At 36.0% G+C, this 21,823-nt stretch overlaps 2 protein-coding genes across 2 annotated transcripts; both read right to left on the bottom strand.

Annotated features, from left to right (window-relative positions):
- Nucleotides 1-571: 571 nt before the first annotated feature.
- On the bottom strand, nt 572-5,439 carry cacybp (calcyclin binding protein). The gene is made up of 6 exons (XM_026205822.1): nt 5,279-5,439; nt 4,742-4,961; nt 4,550-4,646; nt 4,266-4,365; nt 4,077-4,171; nt 572-1,135 (listed from the first exon to the last, which is right to left on the bottom strand). Exons 1-6 carry the CDS (start codon nt 5,294-5,296, stop codon nt 976-978), a joined length of 690 nt encoding a protein of 229 aa, XP_026061607.1. The 5' UTR covers nt 5,297-5,439; the 3' UTR covers nt 572-975.
- A 502-nt stretch (nt 5,440-5,941) lies between these two features.
- On the bottom strand, nt 5,942-7,044 carry mrps14 (mitochondrial ribosomal protein S14). Its single transcript, XM_026207247.1, has 3 exons — nt 6,941-7,044; nt 6,554-6,718; nt 5,942-6,332 (listed from the first exon to the last, which is right to left on the bottom strand). The coding sequence occupies exons 1-3, from the start codon at nt 7,007-7,009 to the stop codon at nt 6,150-6,152; spliced, it is 417 nt and encodes a 138-aa protein (XP_026063032.1). The 5' UTR covers nt 7,010-7,044; the 3' UTR covers nt 5,942-6,149.
- Between the last annotated feature and the right edge of the window lie 14,779 nt (nt 7,045-21,823).

The raw sequence follows: 21,823 nt of genomic DNA, 5'->3' as shown, positions 1-21,823 counted from the left end.
TATATAAAGACTCAGAAACGCCTTTTTTTTTTTACGTTTTCTTTGTATTTTCAACTCTTAAGTTATATAATATGGTCCTAATTACTAGAATAATATTACAATAAATAAATAACCCAGAATTTTCAATAATTTTACCCCCAAAAAATTGATTAAAAAACTCCTTGTGGTTGGATACAATTATAATTATTACTGTTATATTATGTTCTTTATTAATAAATAAAAAAGTAAAATAAATGAGAATTGATCAATTGCATTAGTAGTAATAGTAATATTGAATGACACCAATATTAAATTTTTTTGATTACTAGAAGCAATAAGCATTTTTTAAAGATATGTAGTACTAATTTCAACAATATTGACAACAGTAAGCCATATGTTTCCATAATTTTACCACAATGAATAACATAAACAAATGTATGCACATTCCGTTTTCAAGCACCTCCTTGTGGCTTGATAGGTAAACTACAGCGAACAATTATTGTACATAAAAACACACATTTATGTGTACAGTTATGTTATCTGAAAAGATTTTGAGACTGTATTAAAATTCTAATTAACAGACACTGTTTTCTTTTATGTCCACAGTTTATTTAGTTCAGATACTCTGTTTTCTCTACATTATGATGAGAGTAATATTATATGACAACAATATTTAATTTCATGACCACCAGAAGCAAGAAATGACTTTTAAATTTTTCACATTTAAGGTACACGGTCTTAAGTGCAATAACATTGACCGAAAATGAGCTGAAAATTTGTCGAAAAGTTGTTACCATATGGAACAACTTAAAATTATGAACGCTTTGAAAATTACAGTGGGAATGGAAACACTTTACAAAACACAATTTTCAGTAACAGCTGTATTTAACAGGTAAAAGTATAAAAATAGATAAAATAATCTGAATAAATTGGAATGGCATGTATGAAGCATCTGAATTAGGGTGTTTCACTGTGGAAGCAGACCAATAAACTGGCTTAGAAGTCAAAGTCATCTGCTTTGGCCTTCTTCTCCTGAGACTCAACCCAGGCCTTGTTGATAGTGCGCTTCATCTCGTCATCTCCATCTGTGTAGATCTTCTGCAGCATGCTCATCAGCCCCTCGCTTGGATCAGTGTTCCCATCCAAGTTGGGTTTGCTGAAACAGATAGATTACCATTAAATTACCATCTATGATATTTATAAACATAATTTGAAGAACCAAAGCCCGGTTCCCCAAAATGTTCTTATCGCGAAGTAGTTCTTAACCTATTCCTTAACCTCTCTCTTAACCTTATGGCACGATTCCCAACACGTTCGTACGCTAAGTATATATTCTGTAAGTCACACTTTCGTAAGGTTGGTCTGGACCAAGCTCTCTCTTAGCGTTGTTTGAGCTCAAGACGCTACTGTACAGCAGTCTATAGAAATCAGTGCAGCGCAGTACAAGTCAAACTATGGTATGTTGACAATGTTGTGGCTCAACAATGATTTTATATTATTTTTTACGACTCATAATAAATTATGTTCGCAATGGATACAGGCATATTTATGAAGTTGAATTTTTGTGGTATCAGAACTAATATGGTGGTAATTAACCTAATTAACCTTTTTCATAATGTAATTAAAGCGAATTGGCAATCAATTTTTTGATAATTAAAATCTGGCAAACAATTTTGCTCTAAATGGCTAAGATCTATAAATGGGTAAGCATGGTGGTGTCCAGTAAGCGACCAACTATAGCAGCGATCCAACGTGTCATTGTATTGCATCAAAGACGGAGCCGTTTAGTCCATGTCAATTTTTTTATTCGGCAAAACTTAAGCCCTTTTGACATTTTTCCTGACGTGGCTATATAAAAAAAAAATCGCCTCCCAAGACAGCTCATTATGGAGCTGCTGGACCTTCTCAGACCTGCGCTTGCCAATCAAACGTGGCGGAATTTTGCTTTAAGCCCTGAAGCCCAGCGCTACTTTTTTTTTTTTTTGCTACAGAGAGCTTCATCGAGGTCATGGGAGAGGGCTACGGCCTAATCAAAACCTCGGTGTGGAGGTGCGTCCACACTGTCACCAACGCCCTTCTGCGCCATTCCGGGGATTACATCCTGGTGATGGCACACTCGTCCCTATCGCCAATCCATCAGTCACTGATCAGGCGTAGGCTACATATCGCGAAAGGGATACATGGCCATAAACGTGCAGGACCATAGTGGACCATAGGGTTGTGATTTCTGACCTCATGGCAAGGTCCAGCAAAACTTCAACTTCCTCTGACGAGAAGCTTGGTGCCCTTTTTTACATTGCTTCCCCAGCTTATTTTGTGTCTAACTCTCTCTCTCTCTGTTCATTGTAGATAGGTTGCTTTTTATTAAAAACATAAACCAATTGCAATCAATACCGCATTAAACAGAAGTAACTGCAGCTGCTTGCCAAATCAATTCTGATTGTAAATTACCTTACCATTAATATAAAAGTGTATCATATAATTTTTGTAAGTCGTTAAACCCATGTCAAGAAGCGGCACAAGTGGCACAACGGGATAAGGAGGGTGGATGATTAGCGAGGGATACCCGGTAAGTCTAACTGTCACAACATATGGTGTGAACATATTACTGACCATTTGATAATTAAATTTATATCTACTGATAACTTAAAATGTTAAAATAAATGTTACTAAAATAATTTGAGGAATATTTCATTTGCATAGAACGTGTTTTTCTTAACGCTGTATTGCACCTTCGCGTGAAGTGGAAAATAGATTCATGAGCAATCGATGGCAACTAATTCAGCACCCTCACTTCGCATCGCTCTTGTTACGTCGGACGTAACAGGCAGCGTGCTAAGAGCTTCCTAAGGGACACTTCGGGGAACACATTTAGGAACATAAACAACTTTGGTAAGATATATCTTTCGAGGTCTTCTTAACACGCTAAGAATGAGCGTTATCGGGAAACCGGGCCCAAATTAAGTATGATACTTATAACTATGATGTTACTCTGATAATAGTGCATTATGCAGTCAAATATATATGTTTTAATAATTTTATACTTCTTATAATATACAGTAATATACTTGTTTTATAATCAGGGTTTCAATTAAGAACTTTTTGAAGAACTGAACACATAAAATGAATACCATATGAGCAGGGTAGGTCAAATAAAGTACAAAAAAATGACTGTAAAAAAACTCATTTACAGTTCAGATACAAGTTTTCACAAAAACAAAGTCTATAAAATGATAAACGTTACACCGATGCAACCGGTTCTTGACTTGTGAATGAGTCAATGTTCAGCAGTTCAGTCAGAGTACTGTTTGACTAAATGAATTACTCCGGGATATTGGTTTGTTTGAACTCAGAGGGAGCGTCAGCCACATTAAAAAAGTTAACAACTTAAGTCATTTGTGGATCAGTGCGTGTTGGAGACGCGAAACGTTTAAAACGGTTCAGTTTGATTTGGTGAACTGGCTCAAAAAGATCCGGTTACATCGAATGATTTGTTCGCAAACCGGATATCACAAACTGCTTTGTTTTGAACTTTCTCTCACAACAGACACGGAAGAGAAGACAATGCTGAATAAAGTCATAGTTTTTGCTATTTTTGGACCAAAATTTATTTTTCGATGCTTCAAAAAATTCTAACTGACCCTCTGATGTCACATGGACTACTTTGATGATGTTTTTCTTACCTTTCTGGACATGGACAGTATACCGTTCACACAGCTTCAATGGAGGGACTGGGAGCTCCCGGACTAAATCTAAAATATCTTAAACTGTGTTCCGAAGATAAACGGAGGTCTCACGGGTTTGAAACGACATAAGGGTGAGTTATCAATTACAACATTTTGATTATTGGGTGAACTAACCCTTTAATAGTCAAGTGCGTCTTAAATATGTTTTTCTCCTCCTCATGACGTATTTTTGGACTGATGCCACTTATACTTAGGTGCGACTATGGTAATAGTTTGAATAATATGAATTTACATTTATAACTTTTACATTTATATTTTCTTTTTATGTATCAGCACCATTAGATTTAAAATTGGCTTCAATATACCAATTTTAAAACTAATACAGAATGAAACTGTGTGCATTTTACTCACTCTTTCTCCTTAGACTGTTTTTCGACTTGTGTCAAGCAGTCCCACTTTTTTGTTGACTTCTTCTTGCACATAACAAGCACCATGTCTGTTTTTATCTGTAAACAAATGAATGAATTTCATTTAGCTATACAATTTTATCCATAAAACAAATCAATTTGCCAAATTACAAAAACAAAGAAAATGACCAACCTTTTTACTACTCTCTGCTACAGTAATGGGAAATAAAAGGTTGTTGACTGTCATTTGATGGTTCTTCCCATCCAGATCTTTGACTAGTACATTGAAGCCTCTGTGAAGACAGAATAGCAGAACATTACTATAGATATATACAGTATATAATCGAATGTGAATTTTAAGAATTTATTTATCTGAATATTAGTTATTAAAATAAATTAAATAAGCATTAATCCATAACGTTACCATAATAAAAAAGATAAACCAAAATTCTGCAATATTCAATGTGAAAACAATACCTCTCTGTAAAGTTGGCCTCAACATTTTCAGCTGGAATAGTATGCACTCCTTTTAGTGTAATGTAGATTTTGACAAATTTGTCAGACTGGTCCCATCCTAAGACACGCACACAAAAAACATTGACCGGTATATTAGACCAAGCATATCATTTTGGAATAGCCTATGCCTAATAGTATGAGGTATGAACGCACCATAATTATTAATTTTGACTGTGTATCCTTTGAGTGTTGTGTCAGTTTTGTCTCCAGAGTCTTTTTTGGCTTGCTGCAGTTTCTGCTGCAGCTTCAGCTTCTGCTCCAGCTCTTTCTCCACCTTCTTCTGCTCTTGCGTTAACGCGTCCCGCACGCGCTGGCGTTCACATTTCTCCAGCAGACTCGTGATCTCTTTAAGATCACTCTCAAGACCGGCGATCTACAGACACAAAGTCAGATCTGAGAACAAGTGAAGAAGCATGCTTACATCTTCAGCACGGGTGAGGTGAGATCAGCAGGCAGCTTTCATCTCAGAGACAAGCGATACTTAGTTCACCCAATGTGTATACTGTCCCATAAAACACCCAAGTAAAACAGGATTTTAATTTACATTCATTAGCTTCTGTTTATCAGTGCATGAGGCTTTACAGTACAATGAAAACACTTGGCGAATGGCAAGACTGCTATAACACTGTAACGTTACTCACTAATGTAACGAACTGGGAGCTAAAACGAACAACACACAGTTCATTATACCATCTCATTGATGTCCATCGCTGCCTTGAGGAAACCTTAGGACACTACCTTCTGCAGTTTTGAATTCAAGTAATTAAAATGAACTTTGCTTTCAAACGAGCTCCGCTTGTCCGCTGATATATGCATTCAGGGCTGTTTCTAGAAGTATTCTTGCTTCCGCGTTATGTGATGTCAAAATAAAAGTCCGCATTTTAGTTGCCTTTGCTAAATGACCACTACTAAATAATTCTAAAAAATCAGAATATTCATATTCATAATGAAAGAAGAAGAAAAAATGAAATTTGAAATGAATTGAATGCATTACATATGGGGTAAAATAATTCTTAACATAAAGTACAAAAATGTACTTTAATTTTAAAATTGTAAATGTACTCATTACTTTCAAGATTTATTACAGCGACCAGAAAATATTTTGTCAACGAACAGAAAAATAATTAAAATGTAATTTACAATACATTATTTTAAGCTTTATGTGTTGTTGATAAAATGTGTCTTCTGTATTTTTTTGTCAAAATTAGTTCAAAAATATAATATTCCAGTTTTCTGACACCAAACAATGATATAAGCAATTGGTAAAATGGTTATATGCCAGTAACCTAAAACCTAAAGAATTAAAATAAAATAAAATAATAATAAATAAAAAAAAATCACCAAACCCAAAAGTATCACATTACACCTTTTTATTGTATCTACAATAAAATAGCACATCATTTTCCATCATTTAAAAAAAAAAAAATCAATTCAATATTCAATAGAAGAAACAACAACATTTGAGCAGGTGCTTGTTGGTTTTTCAGCTCTTTGTCTTTGCATTTTATGCAGGAATATCTTCTTGTTTCATTGCAAGGTTTTAGAAAAATCCCATGGCTGATCACCACATTGATCTCTGTATTCCAGACATCTGGTTGTGGTCCGCTAAATGCCGAAAAACAATACGACTGAGACGCCACCTGCGCTTCACTCCACGAGGACGTGATGTCATCACACACCTGTTGCGAATGCGCACAGGACAACTGTCCCGAGGCAGTGCGGCTATTTCTTTATCAGCTATCTCCTGAGGAAATAAACATGAGAGACATGGCCTGTCTTATCATCAATATTTTATATAAAATTTAATTATCGTATTTATTGGAAGTCAAAATAAAGGTTAATTACTGTATTAATGTATTTAAAATTCTGACAATAAAAATCCAATCATGTACAATGGAAACAATCTAAAGAAGGGTATAAACTTCCATCGCATGGAAACGGCAAAACTATGAATGTAACAGTTACCTGTAGCTCTTTTGGCAAAATAGTATTCTTCCTAATGGCATTGATGCGCAGTCTTGTATCTGCATATTCAAATGCCATTTGTCTCCTTTTCACATCCCGCAACATCCTCCAGTTCACATAGTAGCTCCTGGCCTGCTCCACCACTCCAAGTGAACTTCTGTAGGCCTGAAGAACATCAGAGGAGATTTTACATGCGAATACGTGTATAGTTTAAATACACCTAGTTGAAACTATAAATGTCACTAGTATGTCTTGGTGTAGGCTTATCTTATTACAGTCTAACGTGATCGCAGACTAAATACAACATCATTCAAACACAAATAAAATGGATTTAAAGTTCTAACAGACTTTAAATCGACAAATCTGACATTTTAAAAGTGAATTTACCTGTCTACAAATCGGCAAGGACGACTGCAGAAACCCCATCCCCGTGCCGAGGAGATTCCAGGCCGCCATGTTGATCCAGCATTAACCTCGATGGTGCTTTGAAGGATAAGAATTGTGTTTAGTACATCGTTACCGCCATCTCCTGGTCATATTCAATGTTCATTCGAGCATTTTGTTTTTTTCCTCACTCAAAACTCTGTTGCAAATTGTTTACTAATGTGTTTTGCTTAAGTTATGATGCTTTGTTGTCATAGGATAGCCTATAGCCGACAATATGAACGAAAACTTGCTTTGTCTGAATGTCATGGCTAATCATATTTAGACATTTTTGAAAAGTCCACAGAGAATTGTGGCTCTGAGCATCTATCACCAGCCATGAAAATAGTAGTGTAACATAAAAAAAAAAAAAATTGGTTTCATAAGACAAAATAATCAGCAAAATCATAAAAAGTGTAGAGCAGTAATAGTTTGTGTGTAATTGCAGTATTTAGCCAGATAGTGGCAGAATATCGCTACTAATTCACCAACACCAGACTCGTTAAAAAGGATTCTATTCTATATTGTTCTATTCTATTCTATTCTATTCTAATGTTATCTATTTTTTTTTCTTTTTTTTTTTTACAATTTCTACTCAAAAAAAAAAATATTTTAAAGCTTGGCATTTTAATTCAGCAGGTTGGTCTTCACAAATGACATTTTCAGACCTGAAAATGCATCTGGACACATGAACAATCGCACCTCGGAGACCTTTGAGACATTGTGAGGACCTGCATTCTGCACATGCATTGTGCTAGTAGCAGTTCAAGACAACAGAAACAAGCTCTCTTCAAGACAATAATCTGATTGTAATGCTGACTGGCTGTACAAATAGGAAATCTGGGCACGTTTAGACAGAAAATGTTTTGAGCATATTATAGGCCTACAAAGTATTAGAATAAACAGGGGACAGAGTGCACCTTCTGTTTTAAAATTCCTCCCTCACAGCTTGATATCAGAGGTAAGTTTCCAGGTAAGTTTCCATTCCAGCCATTGAGGGTCTGCTGCATTTTTTTTTAAGCAGCACTTCCATAACATAGTACTAAATGATTACTTTGCCATTTCTTATGCTCATCTACCATTCTGTCATTACCACATAATCCCCCCAATAAAACAATGAAAGTGAAAAGAAGAAGAAAAAGAAAAAAAAAAAACAGACGACAAAATGAAAACCAACAAACGGCTTGTTATGTGCTTCTCTGCATGACATTGGTTAGTTCAACCCCAAGGCTTTCATAAAAAATGGTACTAGTAAATTCCTGTAGAATTTCCCAAGCAATCGGCCTTTGTTAAAAGATACAAGGAGATGTGTTCTGAGAAAAATACTAACATATGTCAAATTGCACAACTTCACAAAGAAGATCCATTATGTAAATTAAAGTGGAAAACAGATCTTGTGAGGTCTAGACATGTTATTCTTCTATAAACCAATTGTTATGATGTGAGGTTAACGTAAATAAATGAACAGGAATAGAAAGTGAACATAACTAATTTTAATCCATGTAAGCCTGCAGGCAAAGTTGCTGAAGGCTCTAACCATATTTTTCCATTTGTAAATATTTTTTTTTGTGACAATATTTCTAAGACCACGGCTGTACAAGCAGACAACTTAGGAAGAGCTCTTGACAACTTACTAATGAGGCCATGTGGTGATGTTTAATTCATGAGTCATTCCTGGATGTTTACTCAGAAATATACCTGTCAACTTTAGTGACCAGTGAGTAAAAATCCTAGAATCTTTGCATTACTTTCTACAGGAGTGCAGTTTCAAAGGTATATATATATATATATATATATATATATATATATATATATATATATATATATATATATATATATATATATATATATATATATATATATATATATATATATTAATGCTGTTGATCTATAAAATTCACAGCATAGTTCTATTTCTTTTATTTCTTTTATAAAGCACAATGCCATACTGTGTCATGCATTTGCTGCTCTTTTGAAGTTGAATCTAATAACTGCAACTCTGATCTTCTGAAGATTTCTGAAGCATATAGGCTTCAAAATATTTAGTAAATTTCCTGCTGTTCGCAGGCCACTTGAAACCACACTAGTTGCTTTTAAATGAGATCAATCCTTTCCAAAGACAAACCCGATTTATTCTGCGCTTTGTTCTTTAACAAATAAAAAAATAATCATAGTGGTGTGAAGGGAATTCATATTCAGAAATTCCAGGTCGACTCCCACTGGGGTTTGAAAATGAGAAACAAAACTAAACCGTGCATGATGTCAAACTGAGTTTGAGGTTGACATTTTGTAAGCTAAAATTGTCACAGTCATTGACTTCTGTTCTCCTGTTCCTTTTGAGTCCCATGACTTTATTTGGTCACATTCCTTTTCTTGTTTAGTTAATTGATTACTCCCCACCTATTTCTGTTCTTCTGATTACATTCCTTGTGTTTATAAACCCTGTCTGTTTAGTTCTTGGTTGTTGGTTCTTAAAGTTATGTTTGTGTTTGCTCTTCGTCGTTGTTTTGATTAAAATCTCATTTTGGAAATTCTGTGTGACACCGTCTCTCCTTGAAGACATTTACTGTCACAGAAGGACTGACCTAGACAGAAAATGAAGGCTGAAGAAGCGTTGAGGTGTTTGCGGCAGAGCGGTCGGAGGTTGGACCAATATACAGAGGATTTCCTCTAGCTTACTAATCAGGTGAGCTATCACGATTCATTCCTGGGTTTTTTGCTTGGGCTGGAAGAGGACACAATCTGCCGCACTCTTCCTGGTGATTTCCCTTTGATCGAGCTCATTAATCTTATCCTCTGGTTGAACAATTCTGACTTCGAAGTGGATGTTCATGAACAGCCCAAATATCCTCGTCCAGTCCCCTCAGGAATGGGATGTGTTGCGCCTGCTCACCCTGAGCTGGGAACCTCTGCATTCCGCTCCAACAGCTCCTCCCGCCTTCCCAAACCCAGACACCCCAGTATCCTCCTGAGCTCAGCTGTCTCCCTCAGCCCATCAGAACGGCAGCCTGTGGCAAAGCCTCCAGTGTCGGGTCCAGCCCCAGAGCTTGCTCCAGTGTCGGCTCCAGCCCCAGAGCTCGCTCCAGTGTCTGCTGCAGGCCCTGAGTCCAGGCCCGTAAGTGTCCCCAAGTTTTTTTTTTTGGGGGGGGGGGGGGGGGGGTGCAGTAGGGATCCAGCCATAGAGGTCGAGGCCAAGGTTGGGGCCGTGGCCTCTGAGGCAGCTCCGCCAGGGCCTATTGAGTCTCCAGATCTGCCAGGGCCTCCCGAGTCTCCAGATCCACCATGCAATGCTTCGCCCTGGAGGTACACCCCCCACCCTCCCATGATGTTACGGCTCAGGAAGAGCTTTCCAGGAGGGGGGAGTATTGTCACAGTCATGGACTTCTGTTCTCCTGTTCCTTTTGAGTTTTCCTTATTTGGTCATGTTCCTTTTCTTGTTTAGTTAATTGATTACTCCCCACCTGTTTGTTCTTCTGATTACATTCCTTGTGTTTATAAACCCTGTCTGTTTAGTTCTTGGTTGTCAGTCCTTAAAGTTATGTATGTGTTTGTTGTTCGTCGTTGTTTTGATCAAACTCTCATTTTGGAAATTCTGTGTGACATCCTCTCTCCTTGAAGACACGTACTGTCACAAAAATAGTTCTTTATGTTTTTAACTTGTGCAAAAAGTATTCTAGACCTCAGATTTACTTTTCAGAAAAGAGATTAAAAGTGCATATTCTTTTTATATTATCTTCACTGGTTCATTTAAACTACATCACAAAGAGCTCAAATCAGTTTTACTAATACAGTGTCCTGTTTGATTTTCATGAGCTACTTGGGTGGGCTGGTCATTCTGACGTCACTATATTAAGCCTTGCAAAGTCAGAATTTGAACACACTGCAGAAGAGAAGCTGGCAGTCTAGTATTTGTGGGTAACTCAGTTTTTATATGAGCTCAGAGAAAGTGAAATGGAAGAACGTTTGCAAAATGATTTAGTCTGCTTGTGCTAAACATGGTTCAGCATCTAAATATTAATATATCGGTTGTTTTGGCCAATCCTCTGCCCTTCATGTAGAGCCAGAAATATTGTAATTAGAAGTTACAAGCACATGAATGGCTAAACAAAGTCATGTTTACAAGTGGGAAAGACATGACTTGTCGAGTTGGAATAGGGCATGACAATTTTTTTTTACATTACGGAAACACTTATAAAACCGTAGGAAGCTGTCTGTAGTGAATTATAATGAATAATTTAGCAAGTTGTTTTAATTTGATCTGCAGAAACCACTGATAGACACTTGAAGGCAGCATCTTTCAAAAAGTTCCCATAAATTTCACTTGAAGAAATTCAAATGTTCCACACATGTGGAGATGCATGTTCTGAACTCTTTACCATATGTGGTAACAGGTGATTTGCAAACATAACCTCAAGACTGTTTGCTTTCCACAGTCTAGCATTCTGCACCAGTGGCTCTAATTGTTTATTTAGAATTGTAAGTTTTCACACAGCATATCGTTCAGAAATTCTCCACTGTTCTATTATGCAAAACGTTGGTTAGAGAGTGGGAAACTCTCATTAACTCTCATTAAAATTAGGCCTACTTTTAAAGAAGATTCTACAAGTTTTGACAAAGTGGAATCGGTGCAGTTCTCTAACATTTCCATTGTGCTTGCTACTGTTTCAGGCAGCCTTCCAGCTATGAGTTAAAGTCCCTTTTAGACTCGAGGTCAAGGTCTTCTTGAATTTTGGAATGTTCTGCATTGCTCTCTCAGGACTGTGTCAGTCAAATAGCTGGGGACCGATGACTACCCGCACTGAACGAATCTATATTTTGACGGAAGCCCCTGTTCTTCCTCTGTCTCTCCATGGGTCAGTGCATGTTTTTATCTGCATTTTACACTCCAGTCCTTCTGTTCAACAGATGCTGAAGCTGACATATAGGAAAAGAGAGAACATCCATCCTGAAGTCCCCTTTAAGTTTATCGTCAATTTCAGTAAACAAACATAGGTCTTCTAGTACGACTCCCTGCAGTGTAATTATTATTAAACATCCAACCTCTAATTTCAGCACAGAAGCACAACAAGTATTTGATTAATGTTTTGTCCCCGATGCCTGTCTGGTTTTGACATTAGATTAAGAAATAGAGACGTCAGAGGGAATGAACCTCGCACGGCCAACCATCACAATCAGAGCGATCATGCTTTCCAAACCTAACTGTTAATCCCATCAAACATTTATGACGAATCGGGCTCAAAATAAAATATGAAATGATAACTGGGACATTAGACCTCTTCAGAGTTTTTTGCGTGACCATCTGTGAATTCATTTAAATAGACCACCAAGGTTAACAGGAAGTGTGCTCTCAGGGCACCCACTACCCTTTTCCACTCAATGGAGCGGGGTAACCCAACACAATACGGCAGAGCAGAGTCTGTAAACTTTACCAAACCTTCCTTTATTGAGTCAGGTAATTGAGAATGGCCTGCAGAGAGAAAAAGCCTCACATGTGCATGTCAGCATGTGTTTCTTGCCTGTTTTAACCATTTCACTAAGATGGTAAATTTAATCTATAGACGTTTGGGGAGGGCTGCCATTAGAAGTGAGATTGCTTGACTGATTTCCTCAAGCCATGGTGCATTATTTTCAACAGTACATCTAAACTATGTAGATGTGTAGTGTTCTGGGGAGCTGAAGTGTAATATTTCTGAACCCACTTGAGTGGGTGGGTAGGGGATATCTAATTTAGCACGGAGAATGTGGCTGGAGAAATACTAGTTCATTTGATTAGACTTCTGGAAAACTTTCACACATGCTCTTGTATGATATCAGTCCTCTGGCAACAGTATTGTCAAAAGAGTTACAGATCATTTATTACTGTAAAAGCAAAAAAACGTAAAGTTGAACTGTTGATATAATCTGCACTTTTTTTGTCTTTCTCTATTAAAGAATCTAAATATTCTAAAATAGAGAGAGATAAATCTGAAGCTTATAAAGCTGTCATAATTGTCTGTTGGAAAAGTAGATTAAAGGACATGTTAGATAGTTACAGGATAAATAAATGTCAGTGGAAATGGTAGGTAATTTGATGTGGTGCATTTTAATTAATATAACAAAATTCAGACTCAGTGTTTTGATCTTGAGATGCAATCAACTTATGTTTCCTGTTGGTATCTTTGACTAATAGCAATGAGAAAATTGTAACATTTTAGCCACAATATTCCCAGTTACACTGTTTATTTTTGCTCTTCCAACAAATATATTTCCAAATTAATTTAAAGCAGAATCATTCTATTCAAGCAACACAGAATACCTAACAGCAATGGCATTTCATTCCTGGATCAATCAACGTTTTCTAAGGAATCGTTTCAGTAAATGATTCAATGACTCATTCATTTTTTTTTTTTGCTTTCTGAATGAATCTGTGTAGTTCTACAGATCGATTTACTGAGTGGTTCAATAATTCACCAAAAAACCTTTGCTAACTTTGTTGCCAGGTACTGGCGTAACTGTGCAACCTGCAGAAAGAGTCGTACAAAAGTCCGTCTGGAACGCATAAAACAAAGAAAAACCGAGCGATTCACAAACATTGTCAGCTTCTAACACCATATGGGACATTTCTTCCAGAGGTTTGACCTCTGCTATACCTATAAAGAAAGAATGTTTTTTTTTTTTTTTCTTTTTTTTTTTGGGCCATGCAGTGTGGGTTGAAACAGCATGCTTCAAGTCAAGTGTCTATCACATTATATCTTAGGAGGAAAGAATCTTGGTGGCCAATGAGAAACAGGTGAGAAAAGACAAGCTTTGCTCTCTGGGAGGGAGCTGATCTCTTTTTGTGCCTATGGAATACTGTAGAATGATGTTTTGGTGGCCTTTTCTAATAAGGTGGTGTTTTATTCTGGTATAAACAAAACAAAGTACTGAAAATTGTGTGTGATTCTTGATTCAATTTACTGGGAATACCACCCGCATGTGCAGAATCTGTGCTGAACCTGATAAATTAACATTTAGTCAGAAGCATTTAGCAGTAAGTGTTTAAAGCAGAGTTTTGACATCTCTTTCAGTATCTATATTCTTTTGGCAACTAATTAAACCTTTTGCTTTCACTTATTTAGCAGCCCTGAGCTCAAATCATATCTCTGAATGGAGAGATGCAATCAAGATCTTTTTGGTCTGTTCACCTACAGCTGAATCAAGTATAATGGATCTAAATTTAATAAAGAGTAAATAATGCTGTGGTATTACTAAAGGCTGACTATAAATTCAGAGGCTCTCATTATTAAATATGGTGTCTACTTTGACGAAGGTCCAGTTGTTTCCAATATGATGTTGAGCAAATTTAGTCAAAATTGCATTTCTATACTTATAATTTATATTTTACACTTAATTTATTTTGCCTTGCGATTTATTGTTATTATTTGGATTTCCAATAGCCTACTCTTACAGGGACTGTTTAACCAAAGATGTTCATTCTGTCATCATTTACTCATTCTTCGTTCTTCTGCTGAACACAAAACAATTTATTTTGAAGAATATGGGTAACTAAATGGTTTACGGTAGCCATTGACCTTCATAGTATTTTTTATTTTTTTTTCATACTATGGCTACCATCAACTGTTTGGTTACCAAAATTCTTCAAAATGTCTTCTTTTGTCTTCATCACCTAAAAGAAATTGTAGATATGATGACAGGATTTTTTGTGGTTGAACTATACCTTTGACACCCAATTTTTGTAGATATAGATGTCTTGGATTAACATTACATCTGGATTCATTTCAAGAAGTGAAGGACTGTCAAAAGCCATGAGCTTGAAAAAATCTTGTGACTTGAAGCTCTTTTCTATTTTTCAGGTTAGGAACATGCTGTCCCAAAGAATCCTGCCATGGACTTAAAATACATCAGCATCACAGAGGTCTGATTCAGTCAGATGGCACGAATGTGAAGAATGCCTTTTGAGCTGAACTTAAAGGTCACCTGCATGCTGGTATGTTTATTGCCATACATATTCCTGCTTTGAGTTATAACAACAATCTTACTTAAGTCTGTTTGTGCAATCAAGACCATCAGTCAGCTTTATGAAGAGAAAATCGTTATTAGGATCACATTTTCTCTGATCGTTAATGTTAACTATGTCTCAGTTCAGTGAATAGAGAATGGTGCGATGAAATTGCAACACATCCTATTCGGTTGCTCTTCCTACTGCTGCTATGAAAAGCCTTCATTCCTTACCGTTTATTATGATCCCTGCTTTGGAGACAGGCAGATAAATGATTGTATAACATAACTCAAAGCCTACTGTTGACAGTGTGATATAGAATATTGGATCTGTGTCTCACACGTATGCGAGTATTTGCAGAGACCTTATGGCTTCGATTTAAATTTCTTAGCTCTCTTATGGTGGTGTTGACCTTTAAAACCAGCCTAATAAAACCCAGAAGCATTCCATCTAAATATGTTTAAATACCGAGATTTAATTTTCTTTGATAGATTTCCTTGTGGCTTTGTCTTTGTAGCCTCAAGTCTTTCTGCTTCTTTAGTAGACTTTAAAACAAACATAATGTAAAAAGTTAACTCTCGACAGAAGAGAGATGGGTTGTGAAAGCACTTTACACCTCTGGGTTTGTCTAACGTGTAGTCTGCTTATAAATTTTATCCATGTTTTTATAGCTACAGGTTATTGCTAAGTATTTGTAATCATCATAAACCTCCAGCATAGCAATCAACATTTTTTCCTTCTCCTTTTCCCCCCAATTTTTTATTCTGCGGACCTCTCACGTAGTCTTTATTGAAATATGTCCCCATTTCCTTAATGCACAAACTCTTGCTGAGCCTCTGCCTCATAAAAAGCATGGTGAAAGCCATAAGTCTGCTTCACGCCATGCCGCATTCTTGTACACAACACCGGTGGCCAAACACATTAATCAGTTTACACAGATCCTCTTCTTAAATAAACGGAGAGAGAGGGCCGTTGGTGAAAAATGAGTGATGGATGAAAGCTGCATTTCCTTTGTGGGTATCATCTCAATGCTAGGGTTGAAAAACTGGAAAATAATTCAATAATTCAAAAGGAAACTGGTTTGATATATTTGAGGATGTGTCAGGAGGGACCTCAAACATGTGTATCGCTCAAAGGGTAAATGATTTAGAGCTCTCTGGAAAATGTAAAACATGCGGTAGCCAGATTTTGACTTCAGACATGTATATCATTCTAATGCTCACCGTTCACTGGTAAACAAAGTGGTAAATAAATATGGCCACGTAAAAAAAAAAATATATATATATATATAAATATATCTATCTATATATATATATATATAGTATTGTCAGACAAATATAACAATCCAGTTAAAAAAAAAGAAAAAAAGAAATAGTAATGATGCATAAATTGGCCAAAAGTTACAGTAAAGACTATTAATTTATTACAAAAAGTACGGATTTTAAAATATTACTGTTGTTACTGCATTTTTGATCAAATAAATGAAGCCTTGGTGAGCCTAAGAGACTTCTTTCAAAACATAATGTACATCATTAGGCAGCACATAAATAACAAATATTAAAGTGCCACTATTAACTTTTATAAACATCCATTTAGTCATTAACTTTTAAATGCATCATTATGCAACTATGAGCAGAGTTCTCTGCATAAATACACATTGCTGGCAGATCAACATGCTACATGATTTCTCTCCAATACGGTAGGAAATGTGAAATGAAATGTGGAGGATGTTAACTGTGACAAGATGATTGACAGGCCAGTTTACAGTGAGAGGATTCGATTAATTATTAGAAAGAGTGGACCATGAAAGACACAGCTGACCTATTGGTAAGCCCCTCCCCTCGAATGCAGATGAACCAATGGCAGTCGAGTATCAGTTGCATGTAACGGAACTTGGACATCTTTGATTTCGAGCACCACAGAGAAACAGGAAAATCCGAAACTTTCATCGTTTTGATGGTGTTTATACTACAAAAATGGAAAAACAATGTGCCTGGGTTACTTGTAACACTGATTCCAGGTATCCTGAGTGGATAGGCAATGGAATTTATTTAATAATTTTTCCTGAACCCAAGCAAAATGTCCATAAGCATTCAACTCTAATCCCAACGAAGACGTAAACGTTCAGTTTTTTGGTTGTCATACTCTCATTAAATTAAAAATTTAATCTGCTCAAGCAGAATGTTAATGTCATCTTGTGCTGCAGCATGATATCTCTGGCTAAAACTAAAGTTGAAGTTAGTGAATCCATGCTATACAAACCTAAATAGTGCAATAGTACAGTGTAGGTACTTCAATTCAGTGCCTCTCCATATAAAAATGGTTAAATGTAAAATAATTTTATCATACCCTAAATAAACAGTGTTTATCCTGCATGTTGTCATTTGTGATCGTGGCGACTGTAACATGAGGCTTCTCCCATTTGCATTGTCATCTGTAAAACCTTGCTTCCAAATTAATAGAGTTAGCCACCATATTTATTTTAAATCCTTATATATATATATATATATATTCCTCCATGGCATGTTGAATTCCCACTTGAATGGTGGTCCTTCTGTATCCAAAATGGTTCAAGAACATCTTTGACAAGGTTTTCACAATTAGCTGTCATTGCAAGACAGTTACCAGCTCAGTTTGTTTGTCCGATGGAGCAACTGTAACTAAGGGCGGAGCTTACCGATAGGCAGGGGCGTGTCTAGAGCATTTTCAGTGGGGGGGCCATGCTGGGGCACTACCTCCGAATGGGGTGGCCGCCAGTGACCAAAAAAAAAAAAGCTAAATACTACAGTATATTACGTAAATCCTATTGATTTTATTGATTTATTTTTTTTTACTTGAATATAGTTACTTGTAAACAAATGCAGTAATAAACCACTTTTTTTTTTTATTAATTTAGTTTTTTTGTCATCCCTGTATATATCTATTAAGTTACATTTGAGAATATATATATATATATATATATATTTTTTTTTTTTTTTTTTTTTTGAAAGAAACTCCCTATATCTTTACTTCATGGCTTGGCACTGCTCTCTTCCTTGCCTTCAAAAGAAACACTTATGTGTGTCTGTTATTCTCAATCTCAAAAAAAAAAAAAAAAAAAAAAAAATTCTAATTGTGAATGAAATGCACAGAATGCATCCATGTCATTTCACGTGTAAATGACTAAGTTAGGCCTGACAATTTAACTGACTATGTAACTGACTTATTCTCATGCATTAACAAGTAACGTGTCACCATACAATTATTATTATGGAACATTCTGTGCATATTGTCATTCGGTGCAATCTTGCTATTTGGTCACTGTCACAAAATAAACTGATACAAAATATGCAAATCACCATGACTGTTTATTGTTTGAAAGCGCCCGCAGCGTATTTTACTTTTATTGTGTTTTATTAAACTTTGACTGAACATTCGATTGAAATCAACCACGACCAACGCGAGCAGAGCCTGACGGTGTAAAAATATTGATCTGAGAAAACCTTACAAACATATTAAACCATACATAAAGGTTACCTACCAGCTCTTTGTTCGGTGTTTTGTGATGTGTCGTTCTTGAACGATGAATCTTTAATGTGACTAGGGAAGAACGAGTCGTCTCTATGACGGCGACATCACTTTGAAGGTTTTTTTTTTTTTTTTTTACAGTGGATTGTAATCTCCAAAAATTACCTTGTTGTATGATTTATGTCTTTTGAGTTCACCCTTCAGATTAGACTATAGAACTGTAGTGTTACTTGTTTAGAATTCAAAATGTTATTTGCTTTTAATTTATGTCATTATGTCCTTTTTTAGCAAGCATCTTATACATATATAAGACCAATTTAAGCAATTATTATACCAGCAAACTCAGAATTGGATAAAAAATTTAAATAGGCTATAAATACTTGGATTATTATATAGCCTAGTATTTATTTACTGATAGACAGTCAAAAAGACAAATTATTCAATATTTTATTTATAACAAGGTTTTATTTATTTATACAATAATAACACACCACAGATCCTCAAGAAACAGTTACAAAAACACAGTGACAGAAATGTCAGAAATAGCGTATGTGGCTGTCATGTGATTAAGGAATGATTTGAACCCGAAGACTTGTCAGACAAGAGGTGAGTTAGTCACAGACTGAAGACCCAGGTAAAGAATTAATTAATCTTTTCTGTATCTTTATAGCATTTTATTTTTGTATTGTTTGTAGTGTGATCAACGTTTGCGTAAATACTAGATGTGTTGGGGAAGTAACACGTAACTACATTTTGGTAAAATGAACGAAATGAATCGGAAAAAGATTCGTTCATTTTGCTGAACGCGACTCAAAAGTTCGAGTCGGTAAAATGATCAGAACTTCTCATCACTGGTGTCTCGACTTCCCACACTTGATAAAGTAAAAGTCCAAGTCCGCGACAAGCGATTGTTTCTCTGACGACCGACGCTGCAGCTGCACTTCTTTGAATCGCGAACTTCAGTAGAGTCTATAAAATGATTGGCCATAAAATGAACCAATCACAAGACATCTTATAGGGGGGGCACCTGGGGTGGCCAATCGAATTTCTGGGGGGGCCGGTGCCCCCCCTGGCCACCACGTAGACCCGCCCCTGCCGATAGGTCAGTTGTAAGACGTTATGTCCCAAAGCTTGCCTGCTTTTCAACTACAAACACTCAAAAGTGTGTACTTTTCTTCACCAAAAGAGTACATATTTTAAGGATGTAGAATAAGTAGGCACATTGGGACGCAGTAAGGGTTTTATTGAGCTTAAGTTTTTCCAGGTATACGTGCACAATAAAGTGGATAGGCAATATGCTATTGATTCAAGTTGAAATCAACATGAAACAGCTTGGGATTCATCGACTCGTATAAATCACTCAGAGTTGACTCATTCTTTTGAGAGACAATAACTTAATACATGGTGAACTTTCAGATTTAAATCTGTGCATAATGTTTTCATTCACTTAGAGCTGTGTTACACACTGCGTGAAAGATAGTTTTCCAAAATCCACAATAGAGGCACTCTGATAACTAAAATAATAAATGAATAATGATAGTTATTTGTTAGTTAATGTTATAGCAGTTTTAAAAAAGTTGAACATTTACATTTATATCCATTTATCCACATATCCCATCTTTCAAAATCTGTAGAACTTTTTTCTTCTGTTATTTATAGCAGAAGGAGCAATGCAACATGTGTGCAAGGCTCTTTTCAATACAGTGAAAGTGAATGGTGGTCATTCCCTAAAATTCCCTCCTTTATATGTTTTCAGAAGACCTGGAATATAGCAAATCTGTTTTTATAATGCTTTTAGTGTGCCTTCACAATTCACTGTCATCAGGAAAAAGAATCACAGATTCTATTTATTATTCTTTTATTTTCCACAGAAAAGGCAGTTTTAAATACCTTGGGGTGAATAAATGATAACAGAACAGAATACTTTTTTTTTGGTGAACTATCCCTTTAAATCTTAGAAAATTATATGAAATATAAAAATTTAAATGTGTAACAATTAACACACTCTATTAGGATTATTCTAAGTACTTAAATCTTACCTTACCTTAAGTCTGCCGTTTTCCCAGTATTCAAACCATACTACAGTAGCAGTCACTAAATCATTCACCAAAAAGCAAAATGACGTAATTAAAACCGGTAGTAACAGTGTTTATTGGGTTTTTCAACAGTAGTTAAAGATATAGACAAGCACACAATCACTTACTTACTGCTGAGTGAATGGTACTGTAAACTAGCCGGACATTTCCTGACTACAGAACAATTTCTCCCTGTTCTCATTTCCTACATATTCCAACCACATGTGAAAGTATCCAAATATTTATGGAAATAATCAGGTGTGCCAAATAATTTTTTAGTTTTATAGTGCGCAAGCTCTACTTTTATCCATTTACAAATGAAACATTGAGTTTGTCATAGCTGCTGTAGGACTGAGGGGAAGGTTTTAGCTTCTGTAATAGTGATTTATTTATTTTTTTTCCATGCAGTGACGACATCCTTTGAAAGTGTTCCAAGAGGAAACTACTGCCTTTGCTATCTGTCTGAAAAATAATATACAACCACGTTATGTATCAAGCCGGACCCCTGCTTCTCTTTAAAAATCATTACACCTGGCCTGCTCTCCAGTTTCAGCCCAAGTATTTCACCTCTCTGTAACACAACACCCAGAGATCAACAGATGCCTGGGAAATTATAGCCAAATAACCTTAGTGATGACTTCTGATAATTGCTGCTCCATTCCACTTAAAATCTTGATTATAGGCTGACAGAAAAATATGTGTGGAGCACTCAAAACTAATTAATAAAGATGTTTCATAGTTTGTTTATTGTTGCACTAAAACAAGGCACAGAAACCGTTTTTACTCCGAAAATGTCACTATTAAATACAAAGAAAAGTAAGACCTTTTAACCTTTTGTATTAGTATCTTTCTGCGACATACATTTGTGTACATGTTTCTGAATGTTTCACTGCATTAAACATGTTTCATAGACGGCACAAAACTAAAAGGTAAATTAGATTAGGAATTAATTTCAATTTGTAAAGTTATTCCAATTTTTGAATCAAGAGGAAAATGTGTGGAAAGGACACATAAAAATATTACTCCTGTAACCATGTAGTTTGCTGCTGTATTCAAGCTCAGGACTTGTGTTGACTTTGGCTCTACACGCCTGTCAGTCGCTATATATCACAATTTCTGGAAAACAGATTGATTAGCGCTTCTACTGTAAGAAAATCCTTGAAATTAAAAACGGATTCATTCAAATCTACCTTCGAGAGCTGGCTGTATTTGTGGACCCTTCTTGTTAAGTCTGTGTTGAATGGAATAAGTAATGAAATAAGTTCCAGACAATGTACAACAGAGAAG

This window comes from Carassius auratus, chromosome 27, assembly GCF_003368295.1.
Source record: "Carassius auratus strain Wakin chromosome 27, ASM336829v1, whole genome shotgun sequence".
NCBI lineage: Eukaryota > Metazoa > Chordata > Actinopteri > Cypriniformes > Cyprinidae > Carassius > Carassius auratus.
Note: the sequence above shows the minus strand (reverse complement) of the source record. Positions and strands in the feature narration are given on the sequence as shown.

Bases quoted from the DNA above. Each gene is read 5' to 3' on its own strand.
- cacybp (XM_026205822.1), bottom strand. The intron at 4,647-4,741 runs GTGCGTTCATAC...TGCGTGTCTTAG, and splicing joins AGTCAAAATTAATAATTATG to GATGGGACCAGTCTGACAAA. The intron at 4,172-4,265 runs GTTGGTCATTTT...ATTTGTTTACAG, and splicing joins TAGCAGAGAGTAGTAAAAAG to ATAAAAACAGACATGGTGCT.
- mrps14 (XM_026207247.1), bottom strand. From the start codon at position 7,009: ATGGCGGCCTGGAATCTCCTCGGCACGGGGATGGGGTTTCTGCAGTCG. The intron at 6,719-6,940 runs GTAAATTCACTT...GATGTTCTTCAG, and splicing joins CCTTGCCGATTTGTAGACAG to GCCTACAGAAGTTCACTTGG. The intron at 6,333-6,553 runs GTAACTGTTACA...TTATTTCCTCAG, and splicing joins TTTTGCCAAAAGAGCTACAG to GAGATAGCTGATAAAGAAAT.